The 25388-nt window shown below is 36.4% G+C and overlaps 1 protein-coding gene across 1 annotated transcript in view; it reads left to right on the forward strand.

The window, feature by feature from the left end:
• Nucleotides 1-9947: 9947 nt before the first annotated feature.
• The window catches only part of LOC127864108 (uncharacterized), a gene marked incomplete at its 3' end in the record, with an annotated part of 48986 nt that continues 33545 nt past the window's right edge, over nucleotides 9948-25388 (forward strand). Inside the window, exons 1-7 of the mRNA XM_052403805.1 lie at nucleotides 9948-10280; nucleotides 10723-11023; nucleotides 17024-17155; nucleotides 20095-20241; nucleotides 21063-21207; nucleotides 22681-22813; nucleotides 24538-24672. Of these exons, the coding sequence (XP_052259765.1) occupies nucleotides 10098-10280; nucleotides 10723-11023; nucleotides 17024-17155; nucleotides 20095-20241; nucleotides 21063-21207; nucleotides 22681-22813; nucleotides 24538-24672 (1176 nt within the window). The remainder of the gene's footprint in view (nucleotides 10281-10722; nucleotides 11024-17023; nucleotides 17156-20094; nucleotides 20242-21062; nucleotides 21208-22680; nucleotides 22814-24537; nucleotides 24673-25388) is intronic.

Genomic DNA, 25388 nt, shown 5'->3' on the forward strand with positions numbered 1-25388 from the left:
AGCTGCATGACAAAGAGGTGTCGCAATGGCCCTATTGTATTTAACTATGGAAGTAGAAGAATCTCTGATGAGAGTGACCAGAGTCAATGGTTTTCATGGTGGAGGACGCTTCAGTTTCTGTACTTCTTGCCGTTTTTTGGCTGATTTGTGTACAAAGTTATTTATTTGTCTTCAGGAATGAATCGGGTTGGAAACAAGTATATGGCATTTGAAATGTTTTTCAGTATCATCTCAAAGTAGTCACAGTCATTTTCCTCCGTGCCGTCTGTATTGCTTCTCATTCTTTACAATAACAGCTAGACTCCCATCTTGCATCAGAGCAGCTTCTGTGAATCTTGTTTCATGTTATTAAATTTTGGCACTGCATCATCATTGAGCATTGTTGTTCTAAAAAAGTCAGGACAAGCAATTTTTGATTACATTGTAGCTTGTAAGTGTTACAAATAGTCATGTTCTATCATTCTTTTTCTTATGCTTTCATACAATTATCATTTGCATTCTTTTAACGGTCATACAAATCAACATATTTTTCATTTAGTTTTTTAAGCAATCATTCAAATGAGCCTTAACAAAAAGTGTTTTTTTCTTGAACAATTTTTCTTCAACAATTGTCAGGTAAGCACTTAAGGGCCATCATGGCCTTCTTGTTCTTCAGTCATAGAAAAGACTTTGTTGTGGAAGATCTTGCTCTATAAATATGAAAGACATTAAAGCAGCTTGATGGATCAGTTTTTGGTTAAAGTAAAATTTATCACACAAAAACTCACTTAACCAGTTCATTATTATTCATCTTTATGGCTTTATGAGATATTGTTCTTATGAATGTCTTATATGATAATCTTTAGTCCATTCATGATGTTGAAATAATCAACAGGCACAATTTTTGTTTCCTATCAGTGCTTTAACATCTGATTTTAAATAATTGCCTAACACTACAAGTTTTATTTCATGTATCACCTATGTTATGAAAAGACAGCAACCATATTTGGAATGCTGTTTTGCTGCCTTTTTACAGATGGTCAGAACCTTTGCCTTTTTTTTTAGATCCTTAAGTCTGTCTGCAACCTGATACACCAAGAAAAAAGATTGTCTCGCATTGAATTCATCAGAAAACCAGCTTGTGTTGGTCAAATAGCATGTGTGTTTGCGATTATTTGTAGCAGAAGTTTTACACAAATTGACATTTTGAGTTAGAGTGGAAATCTTTTATATTTCAATAAACTAGTGTGTGTTTTTTCTCCAAATAATGTTTTTTTGCATGTGAACCCTTCACAAGTTCATAAAAATACATATTTGAGTAATCAAAAACAGTTTATAAACTAATTGTACAAGACAAGAGGTCTGTGATGGCCATAAAGCGCTCATCTGAGTTGAAGTTGTCAAAGACTTGACCTGGTGTCCCATCTTTTGATCTCACTTGACACATATGCAACCATGGGAACCATATAGACAAAATTTTATTAAATTGAGTCATATGTTTGGGTTTTTTATTAGTAACAAGATAAAATATATATCTTTGACCTGCTGGCCTTGTTTAGGGACAAAAATGACCCAAAGTCCATCTTTACATAAAAATTCTTACCAAGTTTTATCAAGATTTAGTCATACATGTGGCATTAAAAAACAGTAAATTTTTTTTTAAATTTCACTTTGTTCCATACTTTGTGGGTGCATGCACAGTGATAGAGATTCAAATCTTGCCTAGATATAGCAAGATTAAAGTGTGGCCTCTAGTGTGATAAAAAGCTCATTAATGACAATGTACCACTATGGACAAAGACTGGACTGGATTTTTATTTGGTGTTTGTTTATGATTTGTTGTAAGTTTTCACACCAATGTTTGTTTATTTGATCATCTTTGGGGATGTCTGATATCGCCTTAATGTTGTTCATCCAATCTTGACCAACATTTTGCACAGCAGCCAGAAATAACTTCTCAGACAAGTCCAATTGTCCTACTGTTGTTTTCTTGATAATCTAGGAGACGGGCAGGCAATGTGTGGCAGACATTGAAATTAGAAAATAACATGTCTGGCAAATAACACATTTTTGTCTGATGCAGTGATGACACCCAGGTGTTTTGGCAGGATAAAAAGAAAATATAATAAAGCAACATTTTTTCTGTCCTGGACATTGCAATTGATTTTACTGTTTGTTTCGGCTTGCACAAACAACAAATGCTGTAACTCTTTTTACTTCTATCATTGTTGGCATGCTTTTCCTTTCAATAATTTTCATGAATAATTTAAGATTACTTTTTTTGTTAATTTAGCTGTTTTACCAAACGTGAAACAAGTTTTCTTGCCAACTCTGACAATAACAAGTACTTGACAGCCCAAGATGGCTACTACAACATATGAGTTTTGCTCTAGGAAAACAAAGCTTGATGCATCTGTGTAAAGTGTCCTCAAATATACACATGTGAAGTCCGTATAGGCCAGTCAGGGACAACACTTCTGACAAAACTGAATTTTCTGTAAATGCAAAATTCATAAAAAGTGGAAAGTGTCGTCTCTGATTTACCTCTTCAGAATAGACAGGCTTATCTGGGATGACGCTTCACCCACATGCATTTAGCTCTGTTTTCCCAGGGCATTGATCATAAACTAATCCCGGAGATAGCTTTACTGTCCTCAGACAGCATAGTATGTAATAAACTAATCCCGGAGATAGCTTTACTGTCCTCAGACAGCATATGTATGTAATAAACTAATCCCGGAGATAGCTTTACTGTCCTCAGACAGCATATGTATGTAATAAACTAATCCCGGAGATAGCTTTACTGTCCTCAGACAGCATATGTATGTAATAAACTAATCCCGGAGATAGCTTTACTGTCCTCAGACAGCATATGTATGTAATGATCGAGTAGCAAAATAGAAATAATGAGTATCAATTTTATTAATGCATATTTTATTTCAGTACACAATTTTGTTAATTAGAATCTACTGGTCAGTCCAAAATATAATTTTCTAGTAAAAACACTGAGAACCCATTGAAGGACAAGTAAAGTATGTTAGCTGTTACCTATAGTCTGATATCAATTAATACATTTACAAGAATTAACATAATGTATGTCATCACAAACCTAAAAGTTTAAACAACATCAACAAAACATCTACATCAATATAACACAAGTGGACATGTGCTTTGGACATTGCTTATTATATGTAATTAATATTTCTCAACCATTTTCTTTGTGAGTCCTGCATGACGATAAATGCTACTACATGAATTATGAAATGTGTCTCGTTCTGATAAAACTCAGGCATAATGCATGTGCGTAAAGTGTCGTCCCAGGCTAATCAGGGATGACACTTTCCGCTTAAACTAGGTTTTTGGTAAAAATGGACTTCCTTAAACAAAAATACCATTAAAGCGGAAAGTGTTGTTCCTGATTAGCCTGTGCGGACTGCACAGGCTTATCTGGGACAACACTTTACGCACATGCATTTCGCCCAATTTTCACAGAACAAGACACATATGATTATTTTTGTCCAAGCATCATCATTAGCACTTTTTAAATATCAGTCACCTTTCTAAAGCTTAAACTATGATATATAGGATAAAAGCACGAGGCTTTACTGGTGAAACATGCAACATTTCTAGCTTTTTATTAATGTCTTCCAGAATTGCTAGCAGAGTTCGAAAAAGCAGATATTTACTGTGTTGCCCAGAGGACTATTTTCACTGACTAAATTAAGATGGATTTCTCTTTGTCAGAAAACTCAATAAATCTTGAATTTAAAATGTTATCTTTGAAACTGCATTTGGTGTGGTGCATATAGAAATAGATAACTTTCAATGTTGGTGATAAAGGGAAATTTAATAATTGTTTCTAACAAAGCGTTCAACCGTAAGGTAATCTGGATATGTAATTATAATTAATCTTAAAGGTGAACATGGTGCAGTTTAAAGGATATTTATGTCAAGGTTTTCAGACTTCTCTGTAATACAAATGATGTATATATTTATGTAATCCCAGATTGCACCCTTAGATCTCTGAAATTGGATGCAGCTACAATCTATGGCCAATTATCACATGCATACTTTTAAAGTTTAAAGTTTTCGCATTTTTTAGATGAGTTAAAATTTGACCAACATGCTCATTTTGTTGTTCACTTGTGTTTTTATGAGTTTTGAATCAGATTCACTACTGACTTTGAGAAATAATATGCTGAAATTCTTATCGCTGAGACTTGGAATGTTTGTGAGCTGACTGACATTCTCAATACTCATCTTCTGAGTTGAGCTCAATCCTTTAGAATGTTTGTCATGCTGGGCCCTAATGTTTGCCAATCTGATTGGATAAATAACAAAAGATCCATAAGATTATATCAGTATATTATTGCACATTATGCAAGGTCATTATTAACATGATCATATTTGCCGCTCTGACTTAGAGAATTAAAGGTTGTTCAGTAAATTGCAGATAAGCGTTACAGTAAATATAATATGTGTAACATATTTATGCAAATTTCTAATATTATTAAAAAATACCAGAAAATACAGCCTAATGGCCACTTGCGCCCCTTTGTGATTATCATGTCCTTACGTGATTGTCATAATATATGATATTTAGTACATTATTTTCAATTTGACTGAATTAAGTGTCTGTAATTTTTGCACAATTCCAAGCTATTTTGCTGCAACTGCTTGCATTATATTTTTAAGTGACAGGGTTCAGTAAGTTTTCTAGATACTAACACATTTTGTTTGTGTTCCAAATATTTATAGAGACTGAGTCAAAGCATTTTCTGATTTTTAGCTCCACTGGCCAGAGGGCTTATGTCATGGTCCTGTGTCCATCGTGCGTGCGTGCATGTGTTCGTGCGTTAACTTTTTCTTTAAACATCTTCTTCTCCTAAACTACTGGTCCAATTCTGATGAAATTTCTCAGGAATGTTCTTGGGGTGAACCTCTTCCAAATTTGTTCAAATTATGCTCCTGGGGTTAAATTTGACCCTGCCCCGGGGGTCAAAAAATTGAAAATTTGCTTATATAAGGCCTATTTTGTGAAAACTTTAAAAATCTTCTTGTCCATAACCATTTGGCCTAGGGCTACCAAATTTAGTATGTAGTGACATCTTATAGTCCTCTACCAAGTTTCTTCAAATTATGCCCCTGGGGTCAAATTTGACCCTGCCCCGGGTGGTCAAAAAATTGAAAATTTGCTTATAAAAGGCCTGTTTTGTGAAAACTTTAAAAATCTTCTTGTCCATAACCATTGGGCCTAGGGCTACCAAATTTAGTATGTAGTGGCATCTTATAGTCCTCTACCAAGTTTCTTCAAATTATGCCCCTGGGGTCAAATTTGACCCTGCCCCGGGGGGTCAAAACATTGAAAATTTGCTTATATCAGGCCTATTTTGTGAAAACTTTAGAAATCTTCTTGTCCATAACCATAGGGCCTAGGGCTACCAAATTTGGTATGTAGTGACATCTTATAGTCCTCGACCAAGTTTCTTCAAATTATGCCCCTTGGGTCAAATTTGACCCTGCCCCCGGGGGGTCAAACAATTGAAAATTTGCTTATATAAGGCCTGTTTTGTGCAAACTTTCAAAATCTTCTTGTCCATAACCGTATGGCATAGGGCTACCAAATTTGGTAGTCCTCTACCAAGTTTGTTCAAATTAAGCCCCTTGGATCAAATTTGACCGTTCCCCAGGGGTCACAAAATTGAACATATGCTTATTTCAGGCCCATTTTTTGCAAACGTTAAAAATCTTCTTGTCCATAACTATTGGGCCTATTTCTACCAAATTCGGTATGTAGTGACATCTAATAGGTCTCTACTTAGTTTGTTCAAATTATGCCCCTGGGGACAAATTTGACCCTGCCCCGGGGGTCACAAAAATGAACATATGCTTAAATAAGGCCTATTTTGTGCAAACTTTAAAAATCTTCTTGTTCATAATTATAGAGCCTAGGGCTACTTAATTTGGTATGTAGTGATATCTAATAGTCCTCTACCAAATATGTTCATGACTCGCAGATGACCCCCCTATTGATTTTCAGGTCACAAGGTCAAAGGTCACGGTGACCTGAAAGAGTAAAATGGTTTCCGGATGATAACTCAAGAATGCTTGATCATGAAACTTCATAGGTACATTGATCATGACTCGCAGATGACCCCTATTGATTTTCAGGTCACTAGGTCAAAGGTCAAGGTCACGGTGACCCAAATTGTAAAATGGTTTCCGGATGTTAACTCAAGAACACTTATGCCTAGGCTAGGATCATGAAACTTCATAGGTACATTGATCATGACTCGCAGATGACCCCTATTGATTTTCAGGTCACTAGGTCAAAGGTCAAGGTCACGGTGACTCAACTTAGAAAAATGGTTTCCGGATGATAACTCAAGAAGGCTTACACCTAGGATCATGAAACTTCATAGGTACATTGATCATGACTCGCAGATGACCCCTATTGATTTTTCGGTCACTTGGTCAAAGGTCAAGGTCACAGAGCCAAATAACGTATTCACACAATGGCTGCCACTACAACTGACAGCCCATATGGGGGGCATGCATGTTTTACAAAGAGCCCTTGTTATATTTTGAGATGATTCTTTACAAAGAAAGATGCTACTATTGTATTTGTTATAGATGTGTGAAAGGCTCTTAAGAAGGAACCAGAGATTATTAACCCTTTACCAAACACTAACAGGATTTTACAGGTTTGTAGCTGACAACTTTATAAATAATTGTTATAAAAGGAGAAATTGCTCAAGATGAGCAATTTCTCCTTTTATCACAATTATTTCTTCCCTACCTGATCATTTCCTTCAGATTCCATTAAAATTTAATTGTCGTCTGCAACCTCTTTCAAATTGGGAATGTCTAAAATGTGTTGTTTGGTAAAGGGGTAAGGCATTTTGATTCATATGGGTCTTGTGAATCTGTTTCAAATCAATTTCGTAGATTTGATCTTCAGCATCTAAAAATATGTGAAATAGAAAGAAGGACAATATCTTTTGGAGAGATAAATGTACCTACGTTATAAGCAAAGGACCCGTGCAACAATTCCCAGGCTTTTTAGTCTGTTTAGTTAACACAGTAGTAACTTTTTATGTCCCCCACTATAGTAGTGGGGGACATATTGTTTTTGCCCTGTCTGTTGGTTGGTTGGTTGGTCTGTCTGTCTGTCTGTCTGTCTGTTTGCGCCAACTTTAACATTTTGAGATAACTTTTGCTATATTGAAGATAGCAACTTCATATTTGGCATGCATGTGTAGCTCATGAGCGGCACTTTTTGAGTGGTGAAAGGTCAAGGTCAAGGTCATCCTCCAGGACAGAGGTCAAATATATGTGGCAAAAATCGCTCATTTTATGAATACTTTTGCAATATTGAAGATAGCAACTTGATATTTGGCATGCATGTGTATCTCATGAAGCTGCACATTTTGAGTGGTGAAAGGTCAAGGTCATCCTTCAAGGTCAGAGGTCAAATATATATGGCCCAAATCGCTTATTTTATGAATAGTTTTGCGATATTGAAGATAGCAACTTGATATTTGGCATGCATGTGTATCTCATGGAGCTGCACATTTTGAGTGGTGAAAGGTCAAGGTCAAGGTCATCCTTCAAGGTCAGAGGTCAAATATATGTGGCCCAAATCGCTTATTTTATGAATACTTTTGCGATATTGAAGATAGCAACTTGATATTTGGCATGCATGTGTATCTCATGGAGCTGCACATTTTGAGTGGTGAAAGGTCAAGGTCAAGGTCATTCTTCAAGGTCAGAGGTCAAATATATGTGGCCCAAATCGCTTATTTTATAAATACTTTTGCGATATTGAAGATAGCAACTTGATATTTGGCATGCATGTGTATCTCATGGAGCTGCACATTTTGAGTGGTGAAAGGTCAAGGTCATCCTTCAAGGTCAAATATATGAGTCAAAATTGCGCATGTAATGTCACTTCTGCAATATTGAAGCTAGCAATTTTATATTAGAAATGCGTGTGTATCTCAAGGAGCTGCACATTTCGAGTGGTGAAGGGTCAAGGTCAAGGTCATCCTACAAGGTCAAACATCATATAGAGGGACATTGTGTTTCACAAACACATCTTGTTTATATATAAAAATGCTCACCCTTCCAACTTTAAGCGCCCAGTGGGACGAGGGATAGAAAGAGAAAGTCACATGCTTGAGTACATTTCAACCCATGCGCATTGCACGTTTTTTTTCACATAAAAAAACAGTGGAGCGATACAGGGCCATCATGGCCCTCTTGTTTAATCTTAATTTAGAATTGGCTTATGCTTGTAAAAACGTTAAAATCAGTTGGAAATATGTTGTGTGTTTTTTTCACAGGTAAACTACATTCTGGTTTGTTCATCATAGAAGATAAAACAATAAATCCCACAGGAAAATGTTTCTATTTTGGAATAATGATTTTGTTTTTGTTGTTTAAAGCCTCAGTGTAAGAGACTTCTTCAATGCATATAAAACACAGCAAATTAATTGATAAAATTAATGAGTGTTTGGGGAATTTCCTCTTTGCCAATGTTAAAAGAGAATACTGTGCCAGTAGACATATTTCCATCAATGTAACAATTTTTAAATACAAGGCCCAATTATTCTGACAGTCACTGTCATTTAAATCAATAATAAATGTAACTTAGAGATCTTATTATGTGACAATTCAGGCAAAAGATATTGATATATGTGTTTGCTAATGAAAAACATATTTGCTGGTTTCACAGAAATCTGTTGGATTTCCATAAAATGCAGATTGAACTAAGAATCCAGGTTGCTTATTGTCCTTGCCAGTTAGGTCATATCATCAATATTCTTGCCTTTGTTCTACCAACAATTTTGTCTGAACCATCTAAGGCCATCCCCCAACCATTTTTTTAACGAATCCAAATTTAATAAGAATATTCAATGACATGCAGAAATCTTTCATATCTCTATTTTACATTCTTTCTTTATGTAATTTTAGTTAATTTAAAGTTTAAAGCAAAAATGATCAAAACCCCAACCTGGAAAACAAAATAAGTATAGGGTCCATTTTTTTTTAAATAAGAAGACACTTAAAATTATTAAAAAATTAACACTTATATTTTTGGAAATTGAAGGGATTTGAAACAATTAATTTTTGTGAAGATATTTTAAAAAATTGAATAAATGTGGGCAAATGTATTCTGAAATATTTTATTTGATAACTGGTTTGTGAGATTGATGAAATTATTTGTCTATCATAGTTTGCTATCGTTATTTGTCTATCATAGTTTGCTATCGTTATTTGTCTATCATAGTTTGCTATCGTTATTTGTCTATCATAGTTTGCTATCATTATTTGTCTCTCATACTTTGCTATTTTTATTTGTCTCTCATAGTTTGCTATCGTTATTTGTTTCTCATAGTTTGCTATCGTTATTTGTCTCTCATAGTTTGCTATCGCATATCGAAGGGTAAGGAGTATAGAAGCGTAGGAATTAAATCTTGAGTGTTAATATAAACTAGGAGAGAAAATATACTATTTTGAATCTTACCCAATTATGCATGAGAACTTTATTTTTCCATACTCAACCTATCTTTCTACTTAGTCCAATCACCTGCAAAAAGCAATGACGTCATCGAACCATAACAATTCAATATAGTGTGACCTTCATTCATAAAAAGTATAACTAGAGATTGTATGGCAATAGTTTGCTTTTGTTATGAAATTGCATGTTTGTAACAATATTGATTACTTGTAAATGGGTATATTTCACTGTTTAATTTCCCACGGGTTTCCTAAGAACTATTTTCAAAACATATTCAGGCTCCAACATAATAATTGCAGAATGACACATGTGGGATTTTCTTCCTTGTCTATAGATAACAAGTCTCATGTTGTGCTAGAATTACTGATAAAGTATTCTTTATGTACAGTTGCTTTTAAACAAATAACTACCTGTGTTAAATGGCACACTATGATTTATTGGTGATTTATGTTTCCATTGTGCCTGTAAAAATACATAGAAACTGAAATATGGACATGTTTTTATATCCAGACAACAACATAGTCTTACTTTATTGCACCATTCTAACAAACTGAAACCCACAAATATTTCATTTATTTCTCATTGTTGACAGATAATGAAAGTGAAAGTGGATGGGATGAGTGAGAAACCCAGGTCAGCTGAACAAGCACAATATGGAGTTTCATCGGAGGCTGAACTGGAGAGCGACGTTGCTAGGCAACAAGAACAGGAAGGGGATGCAACAACCAATGGAAATGTTGACCCTGGACCAGATCAGGAGTTTGAGGGAGTTGAGAGGGTTTGTGGATTGGATTTCTCATTGGAGACTAATTCTACAAAAAACTGGGCTTTATGCATGTGCAGACTGCGCAGGCTAATCTGGGTTGGCACTTTATGCACATGCATTAGTTTTCCCAGAATCAGGCTTATTGAATAATTCTAAGTTTTAAATGTGTTAACTATTTCTAAGCTTTATCATGTTTGATTAGATTCTATATAAATGTCATGCTTATAAGCTTTGAAAGCATTTGTCAAATGATACTGACAGCATCTACTGAACATCCTTGTGGATCCTTTTTTTAAATGATTGTATTTTTTTAAATACATTTTTGAGATTAGAAACAAACAGTTTTTACATTTCCATAAGGCTGCAATAATTCCTGACCCAGATTTTTGCTTTGAATGTTGAGTTTCTTATAAGGTCTACTGGAGAAATAGATCTTAAAATTTAATTTCTTTAGGATACAGACAGCATCGTAAAACCAGAACCCCCACCGAGGGTGGACAGCAACCAGCCCGAGAGTACCCGCAATCAAGGGGTAAATGTCTCCAGCGACCCAGAACCAGTCAGCTTATTCAGTCAGCGAGTCTGTCCGCCAAAAATGCCCCGGAAGCGCCACCTAGTGGATTATCTGGGTCAAGAGGAGGAGGGAACTTTCATGTGGGATTCGCAGCGGGCGTACCTCATCACATGCATGGGCTTCATAAACAGTCTTGGATGTCTGCTGAAGGCGTCGGTTGGCCTCGTGAAACATGGCGGAGGTGAGTTTTGTAGTGTTTATTGCTTGGGTAAGAATTGAAAAGATCATGCACATGAACTATGTGACTTATCATGTAAAAGCATGGTTGAACCATGTAAAGCATTAAAAGAACATGTTTTATAATTAATTATTTCAAATAATCATGACAATCCAACCTAAAAGTCACTTAAGCAAATGTTAAATATATCAGGTCCTGCACAAAGATTTTTCCAACTAATTGAACTTGGGTCAAAACTGGCCATGCTCAAAGCATCACATGCTTATTTTGTTTTACATATTTGGTCACTGTGAGTTCATGCATCCGTCTTACCGGAAAAGCTTATCCAGACGGTCAATTAGTCATTCTATCATAATTATAGGTCATAGGTAAAATTTAAGAATTTAAATACAGTTTGGGGGGATTTTGACTTGATCATAAACAATTAAAATAAAACATGTATGTTTGTCATAAAGAGACAGTGTGTTATGTGTAAGACCCTTGTCACTAGCTCAAAGTTCAATTGTACTCTTAGGTCAAAGGATCTGTTTGGGTACATAACACTTTCTGTAGACTTTTAATGCCTCATGTTTCACCCTAAATGTTCACCTCATACAAAGTACCAGATGTTTATCATGCAAAGACAGGTATTCCCCTGGACCTCCCATGCCATGATGAGTATACTCATAATAGGTCCAAGAATGCCCTGACTTTGTCTCTGGTTCAAGGTCAAAGTCACAGTAAGACGTTTTATGTCAAAACAAGGCATGATACTCTTGTTGAGAGTGTAACTTTAAAATTTATAATTTCCCTTTCACATGTGTTCAGCATGTGGGGATGGCTTGTCTTTGGAAAATCCTGTGTCTTTTTATGGTCCCCCAAAAAATTTTGGGAGGAGCATATATTCGCCGCTTCGTCTGTCCATCCGTGCACAAATTTGGTCCGGGCTATTTCTCAGCAATGAATGGCCGGAATTCAATGAAACTTTATGGGAAGCTTCACTACCAAAAGGAGATGTGCATATTATCAGCCGGTTCTTTTTGGATGATTTAACACAGAGTTATGGCCTTTTGAAATTTTCCATTAACTGTACATATAGTGCAATTCTTGTCCGGGCTATTTCTCAGCAACTAATGACCGGAATTCAATGAAACTTTATGGGAAGCTTCACTACCAAGACGAGATGTGCATATTATCAGCGGGTTCTGGTCGGATGATTTTTCACAGAGTTATGGCCCTTTGAAATTTTCTATTAAAAAAATATTGTTCCCCCCAACTACTGTGCCCTCAAGACGTTTCCTTTTATCTGAATATATAGTGCAATATTGTGACAAAAAAACACTTTGGGGAGCATCACCCGTCTCCAACGGTTTCTTGTGTTCAAATGTCAAGGTAACACCTAGAGGTCAATCACCAAATATGGACATAATGAAACTTTTTCAGACAGTTACTTGGTCATTCAAAACACATTTTACAATATAATGCCAAAACAATGTTACCAATATGACAGTCAAGGTCACAATTTAGAGTGTAGGCTCTTATGTTGTCATCATTTAGCCTGTGCAGACTGTTACTTTGTCATATTTAAAATGATTGTCCATGGGGTTTGTTTTGTACCATATATGTATTTAAGACCATACTAACAGCCATGTTTATATAATGGCATTCTTGACCGCAAGCACCACATGTTGCTGATAGCCATCTTGTATAAACTTCAATAGCAAAATGGATTAAAAAATCTGCTTCAACAATTCTTCAATAAAGCTGAAATACTCCGATCTTGATACAAAGTGAGGGCATTAGGGCCATCATTCTGGTCCTCTTGTTTCATTTTGTTTTAAGATGATGTGTGTAACCATATCTTGCTGTAGAATTTACTACAACATAAATGTGATCATCTTATGAAGTTTTAATAGAAAGAAATTAATGAATAACAGCATCTGAGAATGTTTAATGTTGCTTTATTGCCTCAACAAACCTTTTATCGGAATAACAATAATTTTGTTTTAGCTACTGACTTGTTCATAAAAAAGCCATCAAATGTGCATGCCACTTTCATTTCTTATCTTTATATATGTGAACCCTCTGACATGCCTAACAAAGTACATGTATCATAAAGTAAACATTAAATGACAAGTGCTAATAGCTTGAGGTATGAAAGCGGCAGATTTTATGCATTCATTTGTGGAATTATTTTTTTTCCTGCATCATCAGGTGCAGATAAAAGGTTTTCTGTGAGAGGGGGTCGACTATAAACTATTACTTATCCTTCAATTCACAACAATCGCACACAACATTAAATAGGGTTTTATTGGCTAACACTCATTTACACAATTAGTAACAAACAACATGTAAACTTCACTCATGTACCAAGTGGAAAACAAATATGTCAATGATTTTGTAATTAGGTGGGATAGCCTGATGTGGCAAATTTTGTATACATTTGCATTGACTAGACATTGGTTCAATATAAATGTGTACACAGGAATGATATTGTGGTTTTCATTGATTGGAGATCAGATGTACAGCATATTTTGATGGAGGCTCCACATAAGCACAATGATGTAACTCAACCTTCATTTTTCTGTTATTCAAAATCGGTCACTACTGTTTCTTACAAAAGGTTATTATAGCGATAAAAACCTGCCGACCACTGGCCTCCCAAAAGGTTCATGCAAGCCAATTTGGCAAAGTAGGCATGTTAAAGGGTCTCTTTGTAATGACCTTGGATTATGACGTTCCCAATTGCAACGCTTCTGCATCTTTTTAGCGCCTTTGTAGCTTTATTATTATCCCCACCAGAGGCGGAGGGATATTGTTTTGGCGTTGTCTGTCCGTCCGGCCGTCCGTCCGTCCATCCGTCCGTCCGTCCGGCACTTTTGTGTCCGGAGCCATATCTTGGAAGTGCTTTGGCAGATTTCATTGAAACTTCGTATGAGTATATATATATGCATAAGAGGATGATGCATGCCAAATGGCATTGTACACCATCTGTTAAAAACAGAGTTATGGCCCTTTGTATCTTGAAAAAATGCTTTTTACTATAGGCACTTTTGTGTCCGGAGCCATATCTTGAAAGTGCTTTGGCGGATTTCATTGAAACTTGGTATGAGTATATATATGCATAAGAGGATGATGCACGCCAAATGGCATTGTACACCATCTGTTAAAAACAGAGTTATGGCCCTTTGTATCTTGAAAAAATGCTTTTTACTATAGGCACTTTTGTGTCCGGAGCCATATCTTGAAAGTGCTTTGGCGGATTTCATTGAAACTTGGTATGAGTATATATATGCATAAGAGGATAATGCACGTCAAATGGCATTGTACACCATCTGTTAAAGACTGAGTTATGGCCCTTTGTATCTTGAAAAAATGCTTTTTACTAAAGGCACTTTTGTGTCCGGAGCCATATCTTGGAAGTGCTTTGGCGGATTTCATTGAAACTTGGTATGAGTATATATCCCCCACCAGAGGCGGAGGGATATTGTTTTGGCGCTGTCCGTCCGTCCGTCACTTTTGTGTCCGGAGCCATATCTTGGAAGTGCTTTGGCGTATTTCATTGAAACTTCGTATGAGTATATATATGCATGAGAGGATGATTCAGGCCAAATGGCATTGTACACCATCTGTTAAAAACAGAGTTATGGCCCTTTGTATCTTGTTATTTTGAGTTATTGTCCTTCGTCTGTCCATCTGTCAGTATGTTCATCCGTCCGATTTGCACCCATCCTCAAACAAAGCATATGTTGCGGGGGATATCAATTCTACGAATTTGCTTGTTGGAATTTAAATAACCTGACCATTCAAATTTAGAAAAGACGTAAAATTTGGGAACAAATTGTTTTATTTGCACATTTGTTTTGCATGTAAGCGTAATTAATCTGCTACCCTTCTGGACATTCTGCAACAAATTGCTACTAACTCAGCTTCTTTTGAAAGTAAATGATTGCTTCATATGTCTGTAATACATAATCCACACAGTTGATATTGATCCTGGTTGTATTGGTATAATTGCTTGGCTAGACACATATTTCAAGCCTTCAGCAATTCATTTGAGATTTCAATATTCATTAAGACTTTCTGTTCTAAGACCTTAAGGGATACACTGACTTTCGTAATCAGACACTGCCATGCCATCAATTTGCATCTCATATTTTATGCATTTTGTGTGTAAACATCAATATTATCTTATTTTCAATGAAGTGATACAACCTTAGAATAAGAAACTGTCTGAGACGGATGATTCTCCCCAAAGGTTTTTTGTGTCACAATATTGGACTATATATTCAGATAAAAGGAAACCTCTTGAGGCCACAGTAGTTGGGGGGATAAGAATTTTTCAAAGGGCCATAACTCTGTGAAAAATAATCCGTCCATAACCCACTGATAATATGCACATCTCCTCTTGGTAGTGAAGCTTCCCATAAAGTTTCATTGAATTCCGGTCATTAGTTGCTGAGATATTGCCCAGACAAGAATTGTACTATATGTACAGTTAATGAAAAATTTCAAAGGGCCATAACTCTGTGAAAAATCATTCGACCAGAACCAGCTGATAATATGCACATCTCCTCTTGGTAGTGAAGCTTCCCATAAAGTTTCATTGAATTCCGATCATTAGTTGCCGAGAAATAGCCTGGAAAAAAAATTGTGCACAGACGGACACACGGGAACACGGACTGACAGACGAAGCGACGACTATACGCTCCCCCCAAAATAAATTTTGGGGGAACATAAAAATACTACAACATAAAAGACTGATTTGTTGCCATTTACTTTAAGAACAGTGTTTGCTACAGTTTAAAGAGAATATATACATGTAGGTTGTTTGGGAACAGCCACCTTGGGCAATTTTAAACTCAATTAATTGAGGCTAGGTCTGGGAAAACTGGGCTTAATGCATGTGCGTTAAGTGTTATGCCAGATTAGCCTGTGCTGCTTTTAAGGTTGTTTTGTTTTAAGGAAGTCTCTTCTAGTGAAAATCCAGTTTAGGCGGAAACTGGCGTCCAGATTAGCTTGTGTTGACTAACAATCTGAGAAAACACTTAACGCACAATCATTAAACCCAGTTTTTCGAGAACATGGCTTCTTTAATACTGACACAGGGTAGTTAATATATAATGGGCCCTAGCTACGCCCAATTTCAATTTACTGACCCTGTGTCAAAATGTTTGAGGTCAGTAAGAATGAGGCAGTTCAACTAATAGTACAGGAGTCAACATTTGACTTCGTTAAGTGAATGACAAAAATATTCTGAAACAGGTAATATAATTATTCCCCCCTTCGAAGAAGAGGGGGGAAATTGCTTTGCACATGTCTGTCGGTCTGTCGGTCTGTGGGTCCGTCCACCAGGTGGTTTCCGGATGATAACTCAAGAACGCTTGGGCCTAGGATCATGGAACTTAATAGAAACATTTATCATGATTCGCAGATGACCCCTATTTATTTTGAGGTCACTAGGTCAAAGGTCAAGGTCACGGTGACCCGAAATAGTAAAATGGTTTCCGGATGATAGCTGAAAAACGCTTATTCCTAGGATCATGAAACTTGATAGGTAGATTGATCATGACTCGCAGATGACCCCTATTGATTTTCAGGTCACTAGGTCAAAGGTCAAGGTGACGGTGATCTGAAATAGTAAAATGGTTTCCGGATGATAAGTCAAGAATGCTTAGGCCTAGGATCATGAAACTTGATAGGTAGATTGATCATGACTCGCAGATGACCCCTATTGATTTTCAGGTCACTAGGTCAAAGGTCAAGGTCACAGTGACAAAAACATATTCACACAATGGCTGTCACTACAATGGAGAGCCCATATGGGGAGCATGCATGTTTTACAAACAGCCCTTGTAAGATATAGATTGTTTTAAGTAATTTAAGAAGAATATCACAAAATTACAAGAAAATACAAGTTAATGAAAAAAAAAGTTTTTGGGTAAAGAAATTGTATCAGATGTATAATTGGAAAGCAGCAACCATGCACAGTTTTACATTCATTTCTCTAAATGTCCATTTCAGGGGTTTTCTTCATAGCATACGTGATTAGTATGGTGGCATTTGGCTGCCCCCTGGTCTACCTTGAAACAACGCTCGGACAGTACGCTGTTGGAGGGCCACTGAATGCATGGAAAGTGATACCTCTGTTTACAGGTTGGTATATAACATTGTGTTCGTGTGTGTTTGTTCATGCTACCTTATATGTTCTAGAGATTTTTTATAAATAGATATTCGCAAGTTTTTGGTATCTCTTGATTTCCTGGGATTTTTAGTTGTGAACGTTAGCTCACAACTTATGTAGAGAGGCAGTTTTGCAAGTCAGTCTGCTTTAAGCTACGCAAGGAATGATAACCACTGCCTGTCTGCACTACCTGCAGTTAACTGATGCAGATGACGAATGCTAGGAGTGTCTGCTCTACTACCACATCTGCCTGTTTATAGTTCACCACTGGTACACTGCAGTGTGTGTATTTAATTAATAGTGTTTAACAGCTTGTAAGACAGGATTGGCCAGTCTAGTGTTTATCATTGAAATCTGTACATATTGGCTGCTTTCTGGGAAAATGGGGCTGAATGCATGTCAAATAAGATTAGCCTGTGCACACTGATTAGCCTGTGCAATGCGAACAAGCTAATCAAGGACGACACTTTCTGATTTTATGGTGTTTTTCATTTAAAGACAGTCTCTGGTACTGGAATGACAATTAATGCATATGCATTGAGCCCTGTTTTCCCAAATTGAAGCTTAAAGGATCTTTTTTATTAATGATTTGAAAAAAAACAACACATCTCAACCTGTGCTTTAAGACATACGCTTTATAAATTTGAATGGGTTGTGTTCATTTCAAACTTGCAATATAAAAAGCTATAACATAATTTTGAAAACTGAGTTGAGTCTTAGAATAAACAACAGCGAACACCTTCTGTGCCTTCAGCACTTTGATTGCCATTGAGTTGGAATGGTCATTTAAATCATATAAATTAAATAGAAAATTCTCTAATTGATAATTGGTAAACATCAAGGAAAGTACTCAATTATTTTATATTTGTGGTATTATGGTGGAACATGGTATGATAAAGGTGGTAATTCATTAATTAACATTATTGACATTTTAAATTCATTATGGCAATATTGTGGAGTTTTGCATTTCAAGATGGGGCATGCTATTTATTTTTACTTGAAAACTTATTTGGCATATGGTCATTCTACCTGACCGTGTGATAATCCTTTTTGTAAACTGCTGTTTTAGTTCTGCATTTTGACTTCAAAATTAACACTGTTACATACAATTGTGTGTTCCGGGTGTGTGTTGTTAATCAAAAGAAACGTTTATACAACACACTTAAAATAACAAATTAACAATAATAACAAATAAGCAAGAAACATACTTATTTGTGAGACACTTTGAAGATTTTACATGAGTTTTACATTAGTGCATGCATGTCAATATTTTTTAGAAGAAAACTATCTTAGCACTTGACTAATAGGACTCACACTTTCAACTGAAACAGTGATGCAATTGTTATTTAATTACTACCTTTAATACCAATACACAATCCATAATGTTTTCCTTAATTCTTTTTATCTTCTTCACATCCCATGATTGTTTGCTGGGAAAAAATATCAATGATTATTGTCTTATTGAGGTAATTGGACTTAAGTCATCTCAAATTAAGCTTTTCATGAAAGATGCAACTCCTGGGCATATTTTATCATATAATTTAAAATAAAAGGCCTAATATTTCAGTAAAAAAATAATGAGAAGTTCCTGTTTGATTGTAACAACCAGGATATAAAAGCCGGGATATAAATATGTCACTGGTGTGCTATAAAGTACAATTAGAATAAGAAAGAAATGTTAGTGCAAAACCAATAATTACTTGAAAGCATGCCATTTGTACAGCCAGAAGAACTCAGAATCTTTCTTGCCTTTTCCAGTTTTTATCCATTACAGAATTGATTCTCAGCAGTTTCATTGGATTGCAGCATGCAGCATTTATGTTTGCTTTGACATGTAATACTGGTCTTATACAAGGCTCTTAAAACACTTTGGTCCAGTTTATGACGATGCAAGGCCACTAGAGGCCTATTCTGATGGCTTGTAAACATTTCTGGGAATGCTCACAATGGAATAAATGAAATAAAATATCTTATTTGGGAAGATGATTGCCATTAATCCAAGTGGTTCTACCCTCGCAAGCAATAATGGTGCAAATATGGCGATTTTATACTGTAAAGATCTTGTGAACATTGCATACACGTAATTTTAGCTTATTATGCAACAATTACTTCCCAATATTAACAAACACATTTGAATAACGTGTTTAAATCAAAAAGGCAAATGTTCCTTTTTTGACGGAAGGGAGAGGAATTTTTAGGGAAAGAACTAAATTTTGTGTTTTCATACTAATATTTTCTTTAATGTACAGTTGTATGTTTCTGGGTTAAAAAAAATGAGGGTCTTGTTATCACAATATTTTTACTGATTGCTAATAGTCTTTGGTGTCATAACAGAGTACATTTTTTTTATAAGTGGATGCATCTGACTGTTAATTTGAAAATTCTTGACAATGCATCACCCAAAAAGAGGGATGCTTTAAGTTAGAAAACTGCTTTCTGAGAGTGAATCAAGTGTTGAAACAGTGGACATGGGTAGAAATGATATGCAGAAACTTTATATGACCACATGATATATTCTTAGATGATACCATATTGAAGAGCTTGCAATAGTACTGTATCCATTTAAATGAAAATCTCAATGTCAACAACAATGGAGGTATAGCATTTTAATATTAGGGGGACATTTTGTATAATCATACCATCTGAGCCAGGTCATGTTAAAATTGGTCTATGTCATATGCGGCAAGCAGAGCTCCAGACCAGCCTGCACATTGGAACAGTCTGGTAAGGATCTACCCTATCCACTAATGAGACCACGAAACCTTGTGTGACTTATGGCTGACACAGTAGCTTAAGACCGGACTGCGTGATTGATCTGGCTGGTCTGGAGCTAGGTTGGCCTTATAAATTATTAAGTTATAATGCGTGAAACCCATTTTTGCAGGACTCTGTGAATTGTTTTGCTGTTCAGGTGTAGGTTACTGTATGGTGGTCCTGACATTCCTGGTGTCCTCCTACTACGTGATGGAGGTGGTCTGGGCCATCTACTATTTTGGGGTTGCCATGTCAGTAGCCCTCGGTGGGAACCTGCTACCGTGGCAATGTGGCAATGGGTCAGGTAAGGAGATACTTGAGCAGAAAAACAGGCTTAATGCATGTGCGTAAAGTCTCATCCCAGATTAGCCTGTGTCGTCCGCCTAGAAGTCTCATCCCAGATTAGCCTGTGTCGTCCGCCTAGAGTGGATTTTCATTTAGAAGAGGCTTGCTTTAAATTGACAATGCTGCACAAGCGGAAAGTGTCGCGCCTGATTGACAATGCTGCACAAGCGGAAAGTGTCGCGCCTGATTAGCTTGTGCAGACTGCACAGGCTAATCTGAGTAAAACTTAATGCATTTGACACTTACACTTAACGCACTTGAATTAAACCCCTAAGTCTGTCAGCAAGTTAGTGGAGTAAACTACTTTCACATTTGTGTGGCTATCAAATTTAAGCCTACAACATTTCATTACCATGAAGTGTAGATGTGCAACACACTTTTGAACATAGCTCACAAAGAGGTGCATGGGTATAAGTTATGTGTGTGAAAAATCTCTAATCTTTGCTTTTATTAACATCAGTTTAATTTAACTTTTTTTAAAGATAAAAAAAATGAAATAAAGTTCTAGTCTTGTTTATAATATCTTAATTCTGGTAACATGCATGTTCAGTTTTTGAATTACTTGGATCACATAGATTTCTTTAAAAGAAGAAACTGTTTGCCAGGAATGGAAATTAGTTACATCCTTATTAGGAATTCTGTAACAAGTTGGCAAAGGTTCTGTAATTATCCCATGTTATAATACATACTTGTGTAAGCAAAATGATCAAATTAAGATGTTGACATTGTGCATTGTCTATAAAAGAGACAAGACCAAAAACTTAATTGATGTATTTCTAGAATGTGGGGCATCGAACGAAACGCTAGTAGCATTTTATGGCGACGTCAGCCATTTGCCGCGACATTGGGTGGACAACTCTTCACAGCTGATGCCAGAATCTCGGAGACATGCTGCAGAATATTCTGGAGCCTTCCAGTATTTCAAGTGAGTCCGTTTGACATGTGCAAACTAAATTGATTGGTTTCTCACTCAATCTTTCCTAGATTGTTTGAAATATTTGCAACCATTTCGAAGGGTTGGAAACATCTCATTTGATTGACTTGAATTGAATTGCAGTTTCCTAAATTGTTTAACTTATTGGTGACGTTTTGAAATTACTTTAAGTCTTCTCATATCAATTCTTTAAAAGATATTTATATTTGTAAGGATTGAGCGATTCTATTGAATGTATATTTACAAAGCAAGATATTTTAAGTACAGTTCTTCCTTTTTCTCCTCCATCTCCTCTTCCTCCTCCTTCTCATCAAAAGTTAAAGACCATTTGTTTCAAACTTTAGTTAAAAAATGAGCCTGGCTATGGGAAAACAGTACTAAATGCATGTGCCTAAAGTGCCATCCCAGATTAGCCTGTGCAGTCCACACAGGCTAATCAGAGACAACAATTTCCTTTTTTAATGGATTAAAAAAAAACTCATATAAATACAACTCCAGTTTAGGCAGAAAAAGTACTCCCTGACTCATCTGCAATGCCACTCAACAAACATTAATTAAGTCCAGTTTTCACTCAACATACATGAATTAAGCCAAGTTTTGACTCAACATACATGAATTAAGTCAAGTTTTCACTCAACACACATGAATTAAGCCCATGCAGTTTTCACTCAACACACATTCATTAAGCCCAGTGTTCACTCAACACACGTGAATTAAGTCCAGTTTTCACTCAACTCATGAGAATTAAGCCCAGTTTTTACTCAACACACATGAATTAAGCCCAGTTTTCACTAAACACACATGAATTAAGCCCAGTTTTCACTCAACACACATAGATAAAGCCCAGTTTTCACTCAACACACATGAATTAAGCCCAGTTTTCACTCAACACATATGAATTAAGCCCAGTTTTCATTCACCACACATGAATTAAGACCAGTTTTCACTCAACACACATGAATTAAGCCCAGTTTTCACTCAAACACGCATGAATTAAGCCCAGTTTTCACTCAAAACACATGAATTAAGCCCAGTTTCACTCAACACACATGAATTAAGCCCAATTTTCACTCAACACACAAGAATTAAGCCCAGTTTTCACTCAACACACATGAATTAAGCCCAGTTTTCACTCAACACACATAAATTAAGCCCAGTTTTAACTCAACACACATGAATTAAGCCCAGTTTTCACTCAACACACATGAATTAAGCCCAGTTTTCACTCAACACACATGAATAAAGCCAAGTTTTCACTCAACACACATGAATTAAGCCCAGTTTTCACTCAACACACGTGAATTAAGCCCAGTTTTTCTCAACACACATGAATTACGCCCAGTTTTCACATAACACACATGAGTTAAGCCCGGTTTTCACTCAACACACATGAATTAAGCCCAGTTTTCCCATGGTTTGGCTCATTCATTAAATTGAGCCAATACAGCACAGCATTCCTTTCAGTAGTGACATTCTGCAAGCCACAGAAGGCGTTACCAAGTTGGGTGAGCCCATCTGGTACCTGGTATTGTGTCTGCTTCTAGTCTGGGTGTTCATCTTCACGTGTCTCATCCATGGACCTAGCAGCATCGGCAAGGTACATGCTAGTGTTGTCCTGTAGGCAAGGTACATCCTAGTAGTGTCATGTAGGCAAGGTACATCCTAGTAGTGTCATGTAGGCAAGGTACATGCTAGTGTTGTCATGTAGGCAAGGTACATGCTAGTGTTGTCCTGTAGGCAAGGTACATCCTAGTAGTGTCATGTAGGCAAGGTACATGCTAGTGTTGTCATGTAGGCAAGGTACATCATAGTAGTGTCATGTAGGCAAGGTACATGCTAGTGTTGTCATGTAGGCAAGGTACATGCTAGTGTTGTCCTGTAGGCAAGGTACATCCTAGTAGTGTCATGTAGGCAAGGTACATGCTAGTGTTGTCATGTAGGCAAGGTACATGCTAGTGTTGTCATGTAGGCAAGGTACATGCTAGTGTTGTCATGTAGGCAAGGTACATCCTAGTAGTGTCATGTAGGCAAGGTACATGCTAGTGTTGTCCTGTAGGCAAGGTACATCCTAGTAGTGTCATGTAGGCAAGGTACATGCTAGTGTTGTCATGTAGGCAAGGTACATGCTAGTGTTGTCCTGTAGGCAAGGTACATCCTAGTAGTGTCATGAAGGCAAGGTACATGCTAGTGTTGTCATGTAGGCAAGGTACATCCTAGTAGTGTCATGTAGGCAAGGTACATCCTAGTAGTGTCATGTAGGCAAGGTACATGCTAGTGTTGTCATGTAGGCAAGGTACATCCTAGTAGTGTCATGTAGGCAAGGTACATGCTAGTGTTGTCATGTAGGCAAGGTACATGCTAGTGTTGTCATGTAGGCAAGGTACATGCTAGTGTTGTCATGTAGGCAAGGTACATGCTAGTGTTGTCATGTAGGCAAGGTACATCCTAGTAGTGTCATGTAGGCAAGGTACATGCTAGTGTTGTCATGTAGGCAAGGTACATCCTAGTAGTGTCATGTATTTGAGTCTTGTAGTGAGGAAACGGGGTTAAATGCATGTATGTAAAGTGTCGTCCCTGCAGATTAGCCTGTTCAGTACGCTCAAGCTAATCAAGGACAACACTTTCCCCTTAGAATAAATTTTCATTTAGAAGAGACTTCCCGTAAACCAAAAATTATGTAAAGTGGAAAATGTTGTCCTTGATTAGCCAGATGAAAACTTACATGCATTTTATGTCATCAATTACTTTACTTCATGCTTTAAATAGGGTAGATATTATCAACTCATTCAAAAAAGGCCAAAAATGCAAGTTGGGTTTGTATCAAAAGAGTATATTTGGTCACACATTTTAAAAACAAAAAGTAGTACTTATAAAGGGAGGTAACCTATGAAATATTAGTAGATAGTTTCAACCCAGTTATAGCACAGCAATTATTTATTTTTTAATTACCATAGACTTTCTTTATAAAAAGACATTTATTTAAAACTTTCAAGTGGAATTTCTGTTTTAAAAGCTGTATACATATATGATTAAAAATTCAATTCATAGAAAAAATGAGAGCTGCCTTACCTGGATGGGTCAGGCAGGAGCGTTCTAGCTGGACTAGAATTATTAGAATGATGTTGCAATTGGCACTGTTTATTACTTGAGCAGTGATCTGGCAAATAGCTTCAGTAGTAAAAGTAGTTACAAAAGCAGTAACAAAACTATTTTATTACCTCCATTGTACAATCACCATTAGTAGAGAAAACATTTGTCCTAATTGCTCATTAGCTTTTGAACTGCAAATATTTTTCTGATGTTTAATTATGATTATTTCAGATAATGTACATGCTTGCCCCATTCCCGTACGTCGTGATGCTGATACTGTTCATCATGGTGTGTATGAAGGAAGGCAGCATTGCTGGGGTACGCTTTTTCCTCAGCCCTGTCTGGCACAAACTGGGAAAGTCAGAGGTGCGTTGGGTTTTGTGTTCTGGGATTGTATATAAGAATTATGAGCATTCAATGCGAAAATATGTCTGATGCCATAGAATAGCTCAAGGCCAGGGCGTGCATGTGTGCAGTCTGATCATGAAACACACTTTTATGAATACAATTTTAAGATTGGCAAATGCTGTCACAAGGGAGACTACTCAAACACACTTGCTTTTATGGGTTACATTCCACTTACACCTTTTTTTGATGTGCAGTGCTGGAACTCATGTTATGATAATATCAAAAAGGACACAAAATGCAGAATACACTGATTGGCATATACAAACATCATGCAATGTTTAATTCTCACAATGTTCGCAATTCATTTTCATTCTTACTTTCAAAAGTCACCAAAATGATTTTCTGATACACCTATTCAAATTTAAATAAAAAATAATGGTCTTCTACTCAACAGAAAAACAATAAAATAATTAACATATATAACTGCCAATAATTTTCATTTACCATCAGGAACCAAAAGCGATGAATTGCTAGTGTAGTATCACTACTGCTCAACTTTGACATTACATAATAGGTATTTTTGTTATCAACACTGATAAAGGGTTCAAGTGTTCAGGCTGCACTGTATAATTTATTATTTTGATTGGCGGGTACATATTGCATCTCAGTGGGACGCCATGAAAAACCTCGCGAAACCAGGTCAATCACTGCAAGCCCTCAATATTTGGCAACTA

Source organism: Dreissena polymorpha, unplaced genomic scaffold (assembly GCF_020536995.1).
Source record: "Dreissena polymorpha isolate Duluth1 unplaced genomic scaffold, UMN_Dpol_1.0 chrUn124, whole genome shotgun sequence".
Lineage (NCBI taxonomy): Eukaryota > Metazoa > Mollusca > Bivalvia > Myida > Dreissenidae > Dreissena > Dreissena polymorpha.